The 17,106-nt window shown below is 40.9% G+C and overlaps 1 protein-coding gene across 1 annotated transcript in view; it reads right to left on the reverse strand.

The window, feature by feature from the left end:
- The window catches only part of Mrps9 (mitochondrial ribosomal protein S9), a 52,384-nt gene extending 40,618 nt beyond the window's left edge, over nt 1–11,766 (reverse strand). Inside the window, exon 1 of the mRNA XM_059281658.1 lies at nt 11,589–11,766. Within this exon, the coding sequence (XP_059137641.1) occupies nt 11,589–11,723 (135 nt within the window). The 5' untranslated portion in view covers nt 11,724–11,766. The remainder of the gene's footprint in view (nt 1–11,588) is intronic.
- Between the last annotated feature and the right edge of the window lie 5,340 nt (nt 11,767–17,106).

Genomic DNA, 17,106 nt, shown 5'->3' on the forward strand with positions numbered 1-17,106 from the left:
TTTTCTGTCTTTCTTGAGGCAACAGTCATCACACTTGCTGTTGGTGGTGGTCCTTCTACGCCACACCACGAGGAACTTCCTTCCGAGGTATCAACACCTCGCCTTCAATGGACAGTGTCAAAGACAATATAAAAATAGTCTGTCTTAAGACCTGAACTGAACCCTCTTATGGCTGCCCCAGCAAATTTAAACACCGCTAATAATACTCTGACTTCAAAGTCAAAATCTTAGTAATACTTTCAGTTCTTGTCTCACGTACATTAAAAATCTGCTTCACACACAAAAGACCATCCCTCCCACATTTTTCTCCTTCCTTTCTGAGACTCTTAAATTCAGAACATTCTACAGCAATTTACCACTAAGGTTGCTTACAAAAAAATGAAAGAAAAAAAAATAGATAAAACATTACAATACCCAATTAACAATAAAACTTACATTCTGAACTGCCTCTGAATTAACTGGGTGAAAATTATTTTAACCCACTCTTTAACGGGTAAGAAACAGCAATTTAAAGTTGCATAAAACCTTAGTTTATTTTTGCTAGGAAAGCAGAGCTCCACCTTTGAAAAATATAATTACTCAACAATTATATTCTCGCAATACAATGCTTTACCAAGTGTTACTATCAATGAGTAAAAACAAGACCATCAGTGGCTTAGGTTCACAGAAGTTCCTCTTGTTTTGCTTTTCCTGGTTTCAGTTACTTGAGGATAAGGGATGAATGTGATACAATTATTCTGAGATGGAGCTATATCCACCTAACTTATACCGCTATAACGGCTGTATTTTATTATTAGTTATAGTTGTTTAAGCTCTCATTGTGCCTAATTCATAGGGCAAACTTTATTGTAGATATGTAATGGGAAAAGCATAACATATACAGAGGGAGTACTGGCTGTAGTTTTGAGCATTCAGTAAACTCAAAAAGCGTCCCCTGTGGGATGGGAGGTCTACCAGAGTCAGCCTGTTTTAGAGAGTCTATTTCAATCCCCTTGCTCACAGTCTAGTGCAGCCATTTTTCCAATCTAGGAGTTTTATCATCTAATGTGTTTAATAGTTTACATATTCTTTTAGCTGGTTGTTTTTATGATACCAACTCTAATTTCAGCAATGGAGAATCTTGTTACCTATGTAGGCAATTAAAATAAAAATGCTTTCTGCTTTAAAAATCCAGGCAAACGTATGAATTTGGGGCCCAAAGTACAGTAATACAGTGGATTATTATTTCAATGGTGTCAATGCCAAAAGGATCTGCACACACTACAAGCAGATGTTTTGACCACGGTGAGGACAGTGCTCTCAAATGCAGTTGAACCCCTGATTCAAACCAACCCAGAAGACCCTCTCTCAGTTTACCCCCACTACACTTCCCAGCAGCCAGCATAATAGGCAGCAGATCTGAGCCTCAGGTAAACACGAGTCCATGCTCTGTAGTAAAGGAGTCTAGAGGAGGGCACAGTCAGGGAGGGAAGCCACAGTCCCACTGCAGGAAAGCTCAGAGTGAGATGTCTGATGAACATTCCAGGAAGCAGATGGCTCTGTGGATGTACACAGGAGAGATCTGAGATAGAGGTATGTGTCTGTTAAAATCTACTTGAAGTTGGGCGTGACAACACACATAGGAACCTTTAATTCCTATATGCACGAGGATGCCAAGTTTGAAGTTAGCCTGAGCTGTACAGTTAGAATCTGTCTCAAAACAAACAAACAACCACACAAAACCAAAACTGGGGTTGGAGAGATGGTTCAGAAGTTAAGGGCACTTGCTGCTTTTCCAGAGTGTTGAAGCCTAAGCTGATCCTAGGCTTTCCCTGAGACCCTGTTGTATGGAGAAGGAACCATAGCTCCTTTTCTAAACCAGGAATACACTTGGCTGAGCCAGTAATGGCCTGAGGCCAGGGCCTTAGGGGAGCTGTGACTTCAAATCCTGAGAACTCAACTCTTCCTACCCTACAGGGCTATTGGTTATCAGTCCCAAGGCCCATGGGCTCCTCTCAGAAGTCCTTGAGATATCCTGTGTTCCCCTTGTGTAACATTGCTCAGTTAGCATCCCGGTAACTTCTGTCCCATAGTATGCTGGCTTTTTGCTGACTCTGTCTCATTTTTTCATACAAAATTGTATGTAAGAAGCTGTTTTTAATAAGCTTGCTTGGCATAAGACATAGCTTAAGCAAGACCTCCTGATCCCAAACTTTCTTATCCCCTCACCTTTTGATCGCCTCGTCCTCTCTCAGGACCCTGTAACTGAAGAAAGACCTGCTGGTCCAGGTCACAGAGGACCGGAGCTTAGTTCCTAACACCCACACCAAGCAGCTCACAACACCCTGTAACTCTGGCTCCAGTGGACCTGACACTCCCTCTGGCCACTTGAGGTACCCACATACATGGCATATACTCGAACAGGCACATAAATAAAAATAAATCTTTTTAACAAAGTCAAAGCTGCTTGACAGATGATGCTCATACACCGGGGAGTATGGGAAATGACAGGTATTAATTAATGTTATATAAATATAACTCTATCATGTAAAGAAACAGCTTATAGCCAAGGGGTCATAGGCAGAGAGGTAAAATCATGCCTTATGACTACTGTTTTCTTTGTGAAATAGATGAGATTCTCTGTGATGATTAAGAGGGGAGGTATGATGGACCAAATACTTCCCATTCAGAAGGCAGTAATACAGTATTTAACGTGTAGACAGAGAAACTACAAACAAGCATTCACACTGGTGTAAACCAGAGTTCCATCCATTCTGTGTCTGTAATAATTGGTCAATCATCTTTTCCTCCTCAGGCAAGTTTATTAGGGTACACAATATATCACCACACATCAACTTGTATGCCGAGGAGTTGAAGAGAGCTGCATGCTAAGGCACATGGTACCTTTCAGCACTAAAAAGTTTGCCACTCTTGGTAATCACTTTACCTTGAATTTAATTTGGTAGGATCATAATGCGACCTTGTCAACCTCCTACTTACACTGCCCTGGAATATCAATGTCTGTACTTTTCATTTAAACTCTAGGCCAGTGTATGAGTGTGTGTGTGTGTGTGTGTGTGTGTGTGTGTGTGTACATGTGTGTAATCTGACTTTTTAGTAAATGAAAATATCCTGTTCACACTGGCCTCATCATTCATCTTGACATTTTTTGTTTTCTATCTATTTAGGAAATTAGATAATACCCACTCACTTTTCCCCAAATATTCTGCACTTCAGTCATGGCAATGATCCTTTCTCCAGACACAAATTCTCCTGGTCTGTAGGGCCCCTGGTCTCTGCCTTCTGTGCAGTGCTGATTTAACTCTTCATTTCCAAGTCCTTCCCACTTCCTGCAGTATCAGGCCTACTCTTGCAGACACTCGATCTTTAGCTTCATTGCTGGTCTGTCTTCAAACTCCATGCTTCAACAGCCTCCCTCAAGCATAGCCCGACATGGCCCAACTCACAGAGCTGTCCCTCACTCAAACTTTCTAAGAATGTCCTTGATGATGAGACATGGTTATGGTCAAAATAAGATTTTTTTGGTCCCTTCTTATCTAGAGAGGAACATCCCAAGCCCCCAGGGGATAAGTGAAACCACAGATAGCTCAAAAATCTCATCTACTATTTCCTTACATACTTAACTTCTAATAGTAGCACCGCAAATTAGCAACAGTAACTCATGATCATACGGACAAGTCTAACTATATGCGGGAACAGAAAAAGCTCTGTGAGTGTGGTCTCACTATTGAGGGAGAGACAAGCACTCCGGGACTGAAGCCGACCACGAAGAGCTGAACCACGGAAGGCAAGGACTGCTGCTGTGCTTCCACAGCTGGATGAACAGCCATTGCAGGATCTCCATGTATCTGGGCCGCTCTCCCTGTGCTTCTTTGGTTCCTACATTTTAGCATCTTCTCAAGTGAAAGAGCTGATCACTGACTTGAAGGTTTGTTTCCTCACTTCATTTCTTTCTTCACTTGTCAATCATATTCTCTGGAGTTTGTGACATGAGATGACAGCTTTCCTAATTTTAACGTGAGGCCTAAATATATTTACAAAAGTTTTTCCTGTTCACTTAAAAGACTTTTAGAGATGTCCCTAATTTGGAACATTTTTTTCTCAAAGACATAAAAATACAACATCCACAAGAAACAGCCCAATGAATACATTTCTTCTTAAAGATTCTGAATTAGCCGGGCGGTGGTGGTGCACGCCTTTAATCCCAGCACTCGGGAGGCAGAGCCAGGCGGATCTCTGTGAGTTCGAGGCCAGCCTGGGCTACCGAGTGAGTTCCAGGAAAGGCGCAAAGCTACACAGAGAAACCCTGTCTCGAAAAACAAAAAACAAAAAACAAAACAAAAAAAAAGATTCTGAATTATTCCAGCCATGAGTTCACATAAAAGCATGTATACTGAATGGAGCCTACTACTCATTGGTACAGTCCATTAAGGTGAGGTTGAATGAAAAACAAAACAGAGAATTTCTTTGCACCATGAAACAATCCTTACAGAATCAGCTACAGGTGCCATGTCCAAGTGCAGAGCCATGATGCCAGAATTCTCATCAGACTTTTGTTCAAGAGTAGTGTAGACACAACGTAACAAATTTGTTTCTTTTTAAAGATAATCAGTGGGTCAGATAACTATAATTTCAATCAAGCTGGCTGCCAAAGAGGCAGACACATCCTGACAGCTATGATGTCCCAAATTTGGCCAAATGCCAGTGTCAACATTACTTTAATGGTATTATAGCAATATTAGGCGGTTTCTTTTTAGTTTAATTGGATAAAAGGGGAACAAAGAAGACTGTGCTGCTACTTTGAATAGGAAAGGTGGAAAAATATAATGAGGAATTTTTAAAAAGGTAAATACTGAATTCATATTAGAAAAAAATGTGAATGGAAAGAAACTATATAAGGACTCCCATAGAGGAATTACAGTAACCTCTTTGAACAGATGTGTAGTTGTATCAATTAGAAGCTTCTGGATATAAGCAAAAGAAAGCTCCCTGATTTAACAAAGTAAAAGGTGCCCGCGCTCCTGGAAACACCCCTTATGAAACTCCCTGGATCAAAAAACCAAAATAAACCAAGACAGCAGTGGAAGGACTGCTAGTTGAGAAGAGGAAGGGGTAAATGGAGGATGACAAGGGGGATAACAGTCAATAGTCACTAGTTACATGTATGAAATGTGATAATGAAACCTATCATGCATAATTAATATATATGAATGAGCATTTTATTTTTGTAATTTTTGATAGCTCTTTCCAGGATCTTTTTTTTTAAATGTGTAAGTGTGTGTGCCTGCTTGTCTGTACACCACATGCATGCAGGTCCCCACAGCCAGAGAGGGCACTGGATCTCCTGAAAATGGGAGTTATGCGCAGCTGTGATCACTCAATGTGTGTGCTGAGAACTGAACCCAGGTCCTCTGCAAAAGCAGCAAGTGTTCTTAACCCCTGAACCATCTCATCAGCCTCACTTAAAAAAAATTAAAAAGAGACTACACAACTATATGTAAAATCAGGCAGGTCTGAGGAGTTCTCTGACAAGGAAAAACAAATTCTGATGATCCACAACAGGTTCAATATAATCAGAACGTGGTCATTAAGATTAACTGAGACACCACTATCTTGTCTCTTATGTTTAAGATGTCAAGAGAATTATTACCTAGGTGGGCGAAGCTAGGTCAGGTGTCCCAGGTCACAGTTCTTCGGGAACATATTAAAAAACAAACAAACAAAAAACCCAAACACCAGATTCCTCATGAAGTGTTACCATGAAGGGGAAATGGCTGCTGCTTGCATTTAGTAAGACATTTTGCTAGACTGTCAACAAAAAATTCACCATTCATATTCATTCCACAATCACGTATATTAAGACACTCAACATACTTACCAATCAAATAAAACATACAGACCAAGTCTGAATAATGATTAAAACAACCCAATAACTATAAAAAGTTATGGGTGCAACCATCAGGGAAATATGACTATAGCAAGCATAAGTGATGCTATCACAAAACCATTACTCACTTGAGCTACAGTGGTGGTAGGGAAGCTATACTTAAAGCAGAGAAACAGCCTAATTCTGCTAGAGATGTACTTACTATTCAAGTACAAGTCACACAACAAAATGTCTGCTTAACATTAGCCACCCCTGGGGGATAGAATGGGTAGAAGGGAAAGGGAGGAAGAGAGGGAGGGAACAAGATCGGGAGGTATGGATCGATCACCAAGCTTTCTTAAAATAAATTTATAAATGGATGCATAAGGAAAACATCAGTTTTAATGTAGAGGTACTTTAGTAATTAGGGCAATGAAGGAATGCACTAAAATATATCCAGGACAGGACAACGTCTTAAAGGGAACAAACACCTCTCTAAAGAGGCTATCTTTCCCACTACTAATAAACTACAGTTAAAAATACACACTCAAGGACTGGGCAGAATATCTAACTAGCATGCATATGATGCCCAAAGTGTGACCTTTAGCATACATACCACAACACAGATAGACAACATATATGTATGTGTATGTATGTATGTATATATATATGTGTGTGTGTGTGTGTGTGTGTGTGTGATGTATATATACTTGTGAATATACAGTATGAATAATACTGATATTCAAAAATAATCTAAGGAAGAAAAATAATTTACAAAACTGAATAGAGCCATCTGATAAAATGCAAGTCAATTTTAAAATGCATCTTGCAAGTACTTTTGGCCACTGATTAAAAAGTAATTTTTTTTATAAAATTAGACCAACATAGTAATGTGTTAAAAACAGGATGTTACAATCCTTGGGAACTCATGAGAAATAAAATGAAGAAATGCTGTACATAGAGACAGGAATGAATTTACTATGAAACCATAACATACAAGGATTAAGCCATCAAATGTCAGTGATCATTCTTCTCTGGCAGATCATCCAAATTAGCAAGGACATCACGTTGGGTTTAGGGAAAACTAAAGATTTAGGTACTAATAAAATGCTAAGTAGAAAAGAAAAAGTAAAAAGGTATCTCACCAAAATTTTGCAGCTATGTTTTTCAAAATAGCAATGTCTCTACCACTTTTATTTAAAAAGCTATAAAGTTTAAAAAGCTAAAACAGCATGCCACTCTATTAAACTATAATCATAGAGGGTTTTTCAATTCCTGGGTAATATTTCCATGAAAGGGAACTTACCAACTGTTCACAATAATGCCAACACTATTTTGTTCACTTGTGATAAGTTCAAAACGTAACAAAACAAACCCTTCACTACCTAAAAGAGCAGAGTATACATGACACTTAACAAAACTTCTAATCCCTCTGACACACTGAGACTGAAAGAAAACTAGCTCTCACCCCATCTGCTTTTAGTTACTTGCTTTCACCACTAATCTGAGAGACTACTAGCTAAGCAGGCTCTTTTTCTAGTTTGTACATTACACCACTAAGGTCACAAGATTAGTGATGCCGTTCAAGAATTAGGAAAGAACTCACATCTGCTGTAAGCAGCAACTCTGTTTACTAAGGTGACCTTTTGACTTCATGCTAATATGGCCAATGTGCTCGATAGTTTTTGTCAACTTGTCACAAACTACAGTCACCTGGAAAAAGGGACCCTGCAATGAGGACCAGCCTTCATTAGACTGGCCTGTGGGGCATTTCCTTGATTAATGATTGATATAGCAAGGCCCAGTTATGTGTGGTGCTACTGCCATCCCCATGGGGCTGGGAGTGAGGGACAGGTGGATCTGAGTTGTGTAAGCAAAAGTGAGCAAGCCATAACCAGTGAGCCAGTAAGCAGTGTTCCTCTGTGGTCTTCAGTATCTGCATGGAGCTCCCGGCCTAACTCCCCTTGATGAGGGACTGTAACTTCTACGCTCAATCAAGCCCTTTCCTCCCCAGCTTGCTTTTGGTCAGATTTTCTCACAACACAAAGAAAATACAGCTACTTTCTATGAAGAGCCAGGAAGGCGATTAGATATGACAGACCACCCATCACAGAGGCACTTTCGCCCACCTCCAATCACCTTTCCTACACTCTAGTCAACCATGTTTTTTTTATCTCCTAAATACTATACACTCTGATCTCAAGGAGGCAGAGTTGAAATTTGCTCTCCTGGGTTCAGTGGTCTGACAAGCGAACAAATCTTTCTCCTAAAACACACTGTTTCAGTGATCGGCATACTAAGTGTGGCCTTAATGTGCTTGGTTTGATGACTCCAATCTCAGACTCGGTCCCTAAGTGGCTAACCAATTATTTGTTGTTGCCAGAATCTACTACGATTATTCTGTACCTTTCAATACCTTTGAGCAATTATATCCTTCTAGAGCATAATAACTACATAATATTTATAGGTAATGTATAAAGCACATTCATATACATGAAATTACTAATTGCTGCTAAGCTTCCACTTTACTATCACATCCCCTGGGAAGCTGCCCATAATCACCTCTGTAACCCTCCACTGACTCTACAATGAATTAGGTAAATACATTTCTGTGGCTCTTCTGTATTTCCTTCTGTAAATCTCGCACAGCACATTACAGATTCCGAGCATGTAAGGGTGTTCTTTATGAAAACTTTGGTCACTCACATATATGACTGTTAATCTTAACCAAATTTGGGAAGCTCAGAGATGCGAGACTGTGTTGAGGCATACTATAAAACGGGTACACTGTAAGAATGACAGAGGAGGAAGTCAGCTAGTAACGGACCCAACTGAGAACCAGGAGTCACCTAAGTAAAGCTTGCTTCCTTTTCTTCATTGGATTAGTGTTTCTTAAAAATCTTACCGTTACCCACAATTTCTGTTTATATCACTACCTAGTACACACTTACCAGTGTAAACAAAATGCAAAAACACTCTTTAGGAAATGCATTTTATTATTCTATTACCTCTACTCCTTTCAAGCTGTTTACGACCTCTGAAGAGATTCCATAATTAATGGAACATGACCCAAATATGAAATGAGGGGAGTTAGCTGCATAGTGTTTTATTTGCTCATAAAATCATTACATTTTTTTTTGTTGTTTTAGAAAACGTGGGCCCCAAGAGAAATACAGCTATTAATGCTGGATGCAGAAGTAGATAAGTGTTTTTTAATATGAACATTAAGAAACATTAACATTTCAGACAGGCACTGTACAAAAAAAGGTTTCTAAATATCTTTATGCGTGCGTGCGTGCGTGCGTGTGTGTGTGTGTGTGTGTGTGTGTGTGTAGGGGAGAGGGAGAAGTCATTTGAAAGAGGATGGCCCCAATAGGCTAATATTTTGATGCTTGGTTCCTAGCTGGTAGAACTGTTTTGGGGAGGATTAGATGTGGTCTTGTTGGAGGAGGTGTGACATTGGGGGCTGGACTTTCAGGTTTCAAAAACCCATGCCAAACCCAGTCTCTCCCTCCCCCATCTCTTCTCCTCCCTCCTCCCCGCCTTTGCTGCTGGTGGTGGATTAGGATGAAAGCTCTAGCTTTAGCTACTACCCTGCTACATACTTGCCTGTCTCCATGCTCCCCATCATCATGATCATGACTAACCCTCCAAAACTGTAAGCAAGCCCTAATTAAATGTGTTCTTTCATAAGTTGCCTTGGTCATGTGTTTTTTCTCAGCAATAGAAAAGTGATTAAGAACAGTGCATGTGTGTATGGAATGATTAAGGACCTAAAGGAGTTAAGTTTTTCAGTTATTATTTAAGATGTATTTAATGTGTCAAAATATACGCTGTGGTGGTATTCAGGAATTTGGGGGGGAGGTCAGCCCTAAGACAACCATTCCTTGAGAGTGCTAAGGATCAATTCTCATAGGTAGTGGTCAACATTTGAGTATCTGGTTCAAGAAATGTGCTCAGTAAACATTTGGCATACCGATGTGGATGTGGACAGGGAAATAAATATTAGCAAAGACCAATGCCATCCTGCAACATTAACAAGCAAAGTTATTAAATTAAAAATCCGAATAACGGTAGAAAAAGGAACATTCTCATATCTCAATGATAAAAGGAGAATTGTACACAGCCGTTGGGAATAGTGATATGAAATTTTGGAACTGAAGATATACCTATCATTTGCAATAATAACCTCACATGTGAAAATCTCCCTACAGAAATGAAAGCACAGAACCAGAGCAAGATGTTTACTTTGACAGCATTAGCCAGAAAAAAGTAGTAAGCAATCAGAATTTGTTTTAGACATAATAAAAATCTTATGTGCATTTCCCCTATAATTTAAAAAAGTACAAGGGATGTGACCCAACAGGGCCTATTTTTTTTTTAATTTGCATTTTTACACATAATTGTAAGAATATGGAGAAAGACAGAAGGGTAGACACTAGGTTCAGAACGCAGGAGAGGGAGAGAAAGCCACCTACCCTATACACACATTATCACAATGAAAATATTCTGTATGCTACAGTTCCTCTCATATGCAACTATGTGTATAAAGAAATATTCAACAGTTGGTCGTGGTGGTGCACACTTTTATTCCCAGCACTCAGGAAGTGGATCTTTGTGAGTTTGAGGTCAGCCTGGTCCACAAAGCGAGTTCTAGGACAGCCAGAGCTACTCAGAAAAACTCTGTCTTGGAAATATATATATATATATATTATATCTCCAAAGAGATGTATAGAAGAAACAAAAATGTCCAGCACATTTTTCCAATTTACAAAAACAACAACAACAAAAAACGATATTTAATGGATCAATGGGCAGGTTGGTTGCCTTATGTTAAAACATCAAACAACACAGAAAAAGATGACCAGTCATTCTGCAAAATAGTTTTAAGATCCAGTATTGAACTTCTCTGCACTATCTGGTGCTAGTATTTCTCTACCAATATTTGGTGCTCTTTCTATTTACAACGTTCTGTTTTCCAACCCCCCACTTCTTTGGGAGCACATTCTCCGTCCCTGGAGGTCTCTTTTCTGGCCTGTTTGTACTTGAAGGCCCTGTCCCTCTGCCTACTCCGGTTCTACCACCTCCCGGTGCACTATTCCTTGGGCTTCAATTAGCCCACAGGGTAACAGAACTTCACAGTTAGGTCTCCCCCTGTGTCACAAACACACCTACCGAAGGGTGTCCTGAAAATCTCCGGTGGAACACCCCACAGACACCTTAAATACAATCACAGCCCACACTAAACTCGTTCTTCCCTCTTCCAGTGACCCTGGCAGTGGACCCGCATAAGCGGGTAACAGAGCCACGAGCTGGAAAGTCACAGCTTCACACTGCCCTCAGGATCGAGCGAACTGGACAAAATCCTGCCCTCCAAATGTCAGAAGGCAAAGTCTCTGTCCCCTGCACGGAGCGGTTTTCCCCCAGGACGTCTTCCGGGTCGCAGCAGGCAGGGTTCGGCTCCCCTTCACCTCTGGGACCGATCACCACACCTAGGCAGCCGCTAAGCTCCATCAGCCGAACGCTTCGCCCGGCTGAGCTCCTCACCGCCCAGGACGAGGATCTGCCCGCAGCTGAACCGCCCGCTCCCACGCGTGACCTCCGACCTCTACCCAACACCGCAGGGCCGGGGGCCGCCCCGGGCAGCGGGCAGCCCCGGAAGGGGAGCCGGCTCACATCACCCAACCGCACGGACCGCCATCTCCAACTCCCCGGACCTTACCTGGGACCCGGGACCCGCCTGCCAGTCAGCCGCCGCGCTTATCCAGTAGCCGGGTCTCTGGCAGAGGCTAACCCTAACCGCGTGAGAGAGCCGACGGGAAAGCGCTCGACCGCAGGACACACAGGGAGCCGCCATGTTGGCTGGGGGAGAGACCCTGGCAGGAGGGGCAGGGGGCGGGGCCTAGAGACTGCGCAGGCGCAGACCGCCAGGCGGAAGCGCTTCCCTAGCAATGGGAGCTAGGGGGCGTGTCCTGCAGTCCGGCCCCTCGCCGCCGATTGGGTGCGCGGGGCTTTGGCTGCAGGTTGACTTGCACGTGGCTTCTCAGCCTGTCACTAGTTGTAGTAGGAAGCGGTACCCCCTCACCCCGCCTTTCAGTTCTAGCCTAGTGGCGGTACCCACAATCAAACAAGCCTTCTGCAATCCTTGCTCCCATTGCATGAATTTCAAGCTTGCTTTCTTGTCCGCCTGCCTTCCCACAAAGCCCTTCTTCTCCTCTCGAACTTGCCAGTTTTCAGGATGTATGTCAAGACCTCCCTCCAGCTGCTGACAAACCTTACTCTAGGTTCCGACTCACTCTTGTGTTAACTCTTAGCTGTGTGACCCACAGACTGACCCACAAGCACTTCTCTGCTTAGCTTCAGGGCTCTCCCTATAGTATTGCCTCTGAGCCTTGAAACCAGTAAGAACAGAGTGGCTGTGTAGGCGTAAATTGACCTTGCTTTCTGAAACTTGTAATGCCCAGGGTGATTTCTACCAGGTACAAGTTAAGTGATGGATAAACCACTCTAAAAGGATTTCCAAACATGTTGAAAGAATCAATAGAAGTTTAAAACAGAAAAATGAGATCAAAGTGACTAAGTAAGAGGCTGAGGAGATGGCTCAGCAGTTAAGAGCACTCGATGCTCTTGCATAGGACCTGGGTTTGGTCCCTAGCACTCATGTGGCAGATCACATCTGTCTGTAATTCCAGCTCTGGGGCATCTGACGCTGTCTCCGTATTTCAAAGGCATCATGTCCATGGTGTACAGACATACATACATACATGCAAGCAAAACACCCACAAAACAGAGCTCTAGGGAAGTAGGAATAGCATAACTTCAGAAAACAAAAGAGAAAAACTCTGAATGGAATGTTTGTTGTTAAGGAGGAAAAAAAATCACCATTTCCCCTTCTGTTTACTACTTTTTACATTAATGAAAATCTCTTTAGTCTGTGGCAGAGGTTCAGGGCTAGTATTTGGAGAGCAAGACTTTAGAGCTCACTAAAATAGAGATGTTGGCTAGGGAAACAGGTAGGCTAACTGCAGATTTTTAGTTCTCTCTCCTTTCCTTCAGTCCCGTAGTCTCATCTCAGCTCTGTAGATCTCCTGTGGCTTCTCCTCACTCTTGCCAATAGACAGGTCATCCAGATAAAAGCTAAACAGAAATGCTGGAGCTAACTGATGTTATAAACCAAATGGGCCTCACATACTTACAGAACATTTTACCAAAACACGGAAGAATATCCTTTCTTCTTAGCACCTCATGGAACTTTCTTCAGAATTGACTGTGTACTCGTATGCAAAGAAAGTCTCTACAGATACTCCTTTTGAATGTAATCTTTCTTTCTTTTTTTTTCTAGAGCTTTCAGGTGTGCTGTTAAATTACTAGTATGAGATTGCTCCATTTTTAAAAAAAAATATATGTAGGCACTTCATGCTATGAACTTGCCTATTAGAACTTACTTCATCATGTCCCATAAGTTTGGGTATGTTGTGTATTCATTTTCATCCTATTCTTGAAAGCCTTTAATTTCTGTCTCGACCTATTTTTCATTCAGTCATGAGTCGTTTGGTTTTGATGAGTTTGTAAGCTTTCTGTTGCTTCCGTTGTTGTTTCTGTAAAAGAAAGAAAGATTACATCAAAAGGAGATGAAATAAGCAAACTTGGCGGGTGGCCGTGAAGGCGGCGGCGGCGGCGGCGGCGGCGTTGGTGGCGGCAGCAGCAACAGCAGCAATGGCACACGCCTTTAATCCCAGGAGGCAGAGCCAGGAGGATCTCTGTGAGTTCAAGGCCAGCCTGGTCTACAGAGTGAGTTCCAGGACAGGCACCAAAATTACACAGAGAAACCCGGTCTCAAAAAAAAAAAAAAAAAAAAAAAGAGCAAACTCAGGGCTGAAATCAATAAATAGACACCAACAAACAAAAGCAATACAAGGAATCAATGAAACAAAGAGTTGGTTGTTTGAGAAAAGCAATAATATCGACAAATCCTTATCCAAATTAATTAAAGGATGAGAGAAAATTCAAATTAACAAAATGAGAGCTGAAGAAGCATTCATAACAGGAACTGGGGAAATTCAGAGAATTATAAGGATGTATTTCCAAAACTTGTGCTCCACCAAATTGGAAAATATAAAAGAAATGGGTAATTCTTGAGACATACCACTTTCTGAAGTTAAATCAAGATCAGATAAGCAACTTAAAAAGACCTATAATCTCTAGTGAAATAGAAGTAGTCATTAAAGTCTCACAACCAAAAAAAGCCCAGGGCCAGATGGTTTTAGCACAGAATTCTACCAGACTTTCAAGAAAGAGTTGATGCCAATTCTCCTCAAATTATCCCACAAAATAGAAACAGAAGGAACATTGCCCAATTCATTTTATGTGGCCACAGTTACTCTGGTACCCACGCCACATAAAGACTCAACAAAAAAGATAATTACAAATTGGTTTCCTTTATGAACATAGATGCAAAAATACTCAATAAAATACTTGCAAAAAACCGAAGAACACATCAAAAAGATCATCCATCATGATAAAGTAGGCCTGATCCCAGGGATGCAGGGATGGTTCAATGTACATAAGTCAATAAATGTAACCCACATATAAACAAACTGAAAGCCAAAACCCACAGGACCATCTCATTAGATGCAGAAAAGGCCTTCAGCACAACCCAACACCCTTTCATGATAAAAGTTATGGAGAGATCAGGAATACAAGGGACATACCTCAATATAATAAAGGCAGTTTAGAACAAGCCAATAGCCAATATCAACTTAAATGTAGAGAAACTGAAAGCAATTCCACAAAAACCAGGAGCAAGACATGGTTGCACACTCTCTCCATACCCATTTCATACAGTACTCGAAGTCGTAGCTAGAGCAGTAAGACAACTGAAGGAGATCAGAAGGATGCAAATTGAAAAGGAAGAAGTCAAAGTATCTTTATTTGTAGATGATACGATAGTATAAATAAGTGACCTGAAAAATTCCACCAGGAAATCCTACACCTGTTAAACACTTTCAGCACAGAAGCTGGATATAAAATTAACTCACAAAAAAATCAGTAGCTTTCCTATATACAAAATATAAAAAATAAGAGGAAAGTAGGACACAGAGATAGAAGCACAGAAGAAAACTACACGAAGACACAGGAGAAGATCATCTACAATACAAGGACGCACACACACACACATACACACATGTGCACGCGCATGCTACCAAAAGTAGGAAATGGACCTGGGGCAGATTTTATTCTCACAATTTCTAAGGAAATTACCTTTACTGGCACACTGAACTTGGATATCCAGCACTAAGGAATAAAAAGCAATACAATCATGTTGTTTAAACCACTCAGTTTATGGTACTTTGTTATAGAAGTTGCAGCAAAAGAACTAGTGTGTTTTACCAGTGCTATTACTAAAACAACTAGTACTAAACTGTCCCCCAGTTTTTGATACTCTGTTCATGAAAAAGGTAGAACCTTCTCCTTAAGGATCAGCTGATCCAATGATCTGGCTCTGAAAAACAGCATAACGTGGAAGTTGTACTTCCAGAGTACTTTGGCTTTCCATCTCCTCTTTTCTCTTCAGGGATCTTTTGGGGAGAACCTGGATGTCATATCCTGAGATAGCTTCCTGCTCTCAGAGACGCAACTAGCAAGAAACTGGAGATTTCCGCTAATATCTTTCCCAGAAGTGACCCCTCCCACCAAGACTTCCTATGGCCACAGCCTCTAGCCATATCTAGATTGTCACTTTGAGGGCCACCCTGGCCAGAACAATAGACAGTAGGCGCTTGGGTGAAATCACTATGAAATAATATCTCAAACTACTAAAATAGTACCTAATTTGTTATGCAGGAATAGATAACCCATCAATCTGGGAATTGGTTTAAAATGCAAGTTCTTCTGTCTTTCCCGCAAAACTCAGTACTGATTTATACATTTACAGTGTATTATCAGAGCCCATTCCATCTTTTGTTATTATTATGATAAAACGTAACATTATCATTTTAGTCATTCTAAGTGTACAGTTCAGTGGTATAAGGCATCGTCTCCTTACTGTGCAACCATCACCACCATCACGTTCACAATTTTTTCACCTTCCCAGATTGAAACTCTGTCCTCGTCAAGCACTGACTTCTCCTTCACTACATCCCTAGGTCCCTTGAAACCATCCTTCTATCTTCTGTATGAATCTGGCAATTCTAGAGACCTTCTATAAACGGAACCCTGCAGTGTTTGTCCTTTTATGATCACCTTACTTCACTCACAGGAAGCACAGTGTGCTGACACTTCAGCCACAGCATAGCATATGCCAGAATTGCCCTGTTTTTAAGGCTGAATAGATGTGTAGATGTAGTATATTTTGTTTGACTGATGGTCGAATGATAGACATTTAGATTCTTGTCAGCTTTTGGATATTGTGAATAATCCTGCTGTGCATGTGGGTATATATTAACAAATATCTGTGTCAGCGGTGTGTTTTAATTCTTTCGGATATATACCTAGAAATACAATTGGAGAATTTTTGGTTTTAAAATGAACAGATTTTTTTTAAACTTCTATCAACACAGGCGATGCCTACAAAAGAGACTTTGCATTCTATTTAAATCTACAACTTGAAAAGTCTCTCATTATCTACATCCCTCCCAGCTAAATAAACAGTGTGTGTAGGATAAGAAAATGTGCAATGTAAATTTCCCTGAAATGGTAAAATATTTAGGAAGCAATTTCAGTATAGAAAGGCTGTATGTCAAGTTTCTATAATAGTTTAAAAATAAAGTCTTGTCTGAGCCTACGAATCTGTTCTCACACGATGCATGCATATTGCCATATTAATTGAATTTTGATAAATTGAAAATAGAACAAGTATCTTCTTTGGTTTTATTCACAGTGTGGCCCAAATCCATCCACTTGTGCTATTTACCTATGAGCTGTCAATTCTGTTTGCTATGGAAGACACAACACACACAGGGAGCTGTCAGTCAACCCTGTTGTGATGCTTCCAGCATCATTTCCTCAGACATGGTTATCAAAAATAAAACAAGTCACGTGCAACAAAAGGGGAATCAATCATGCCATTTTGATGTGTGATGAAAATACCTTCAGCATGTACAAGTTCAGAGTCAATGTTTATAGACCCAGTGATTCCTTAACTTTGTCTATGTATCGTTTGCCTACGTTTTATCATTTTGAAAGATGCATTTGGGTGTTTGCCTGGCATGTACAAGGACCAGAGTTTGATTCCTAGCACT

Source organism: Peromyscus eremicus, chromosome 16_21 (assembly GCF_949786415.1).
Source record: "Peromyscus eremicus chromosome 16_21, PerEre_H2_v1, whole genome shotgun sequence".
NCBI lineage: Eukaryota > Metazoa > Chordata > Mammalia > Rodentia > Cricetidae > Peromyscus > Peromyscus eremicus.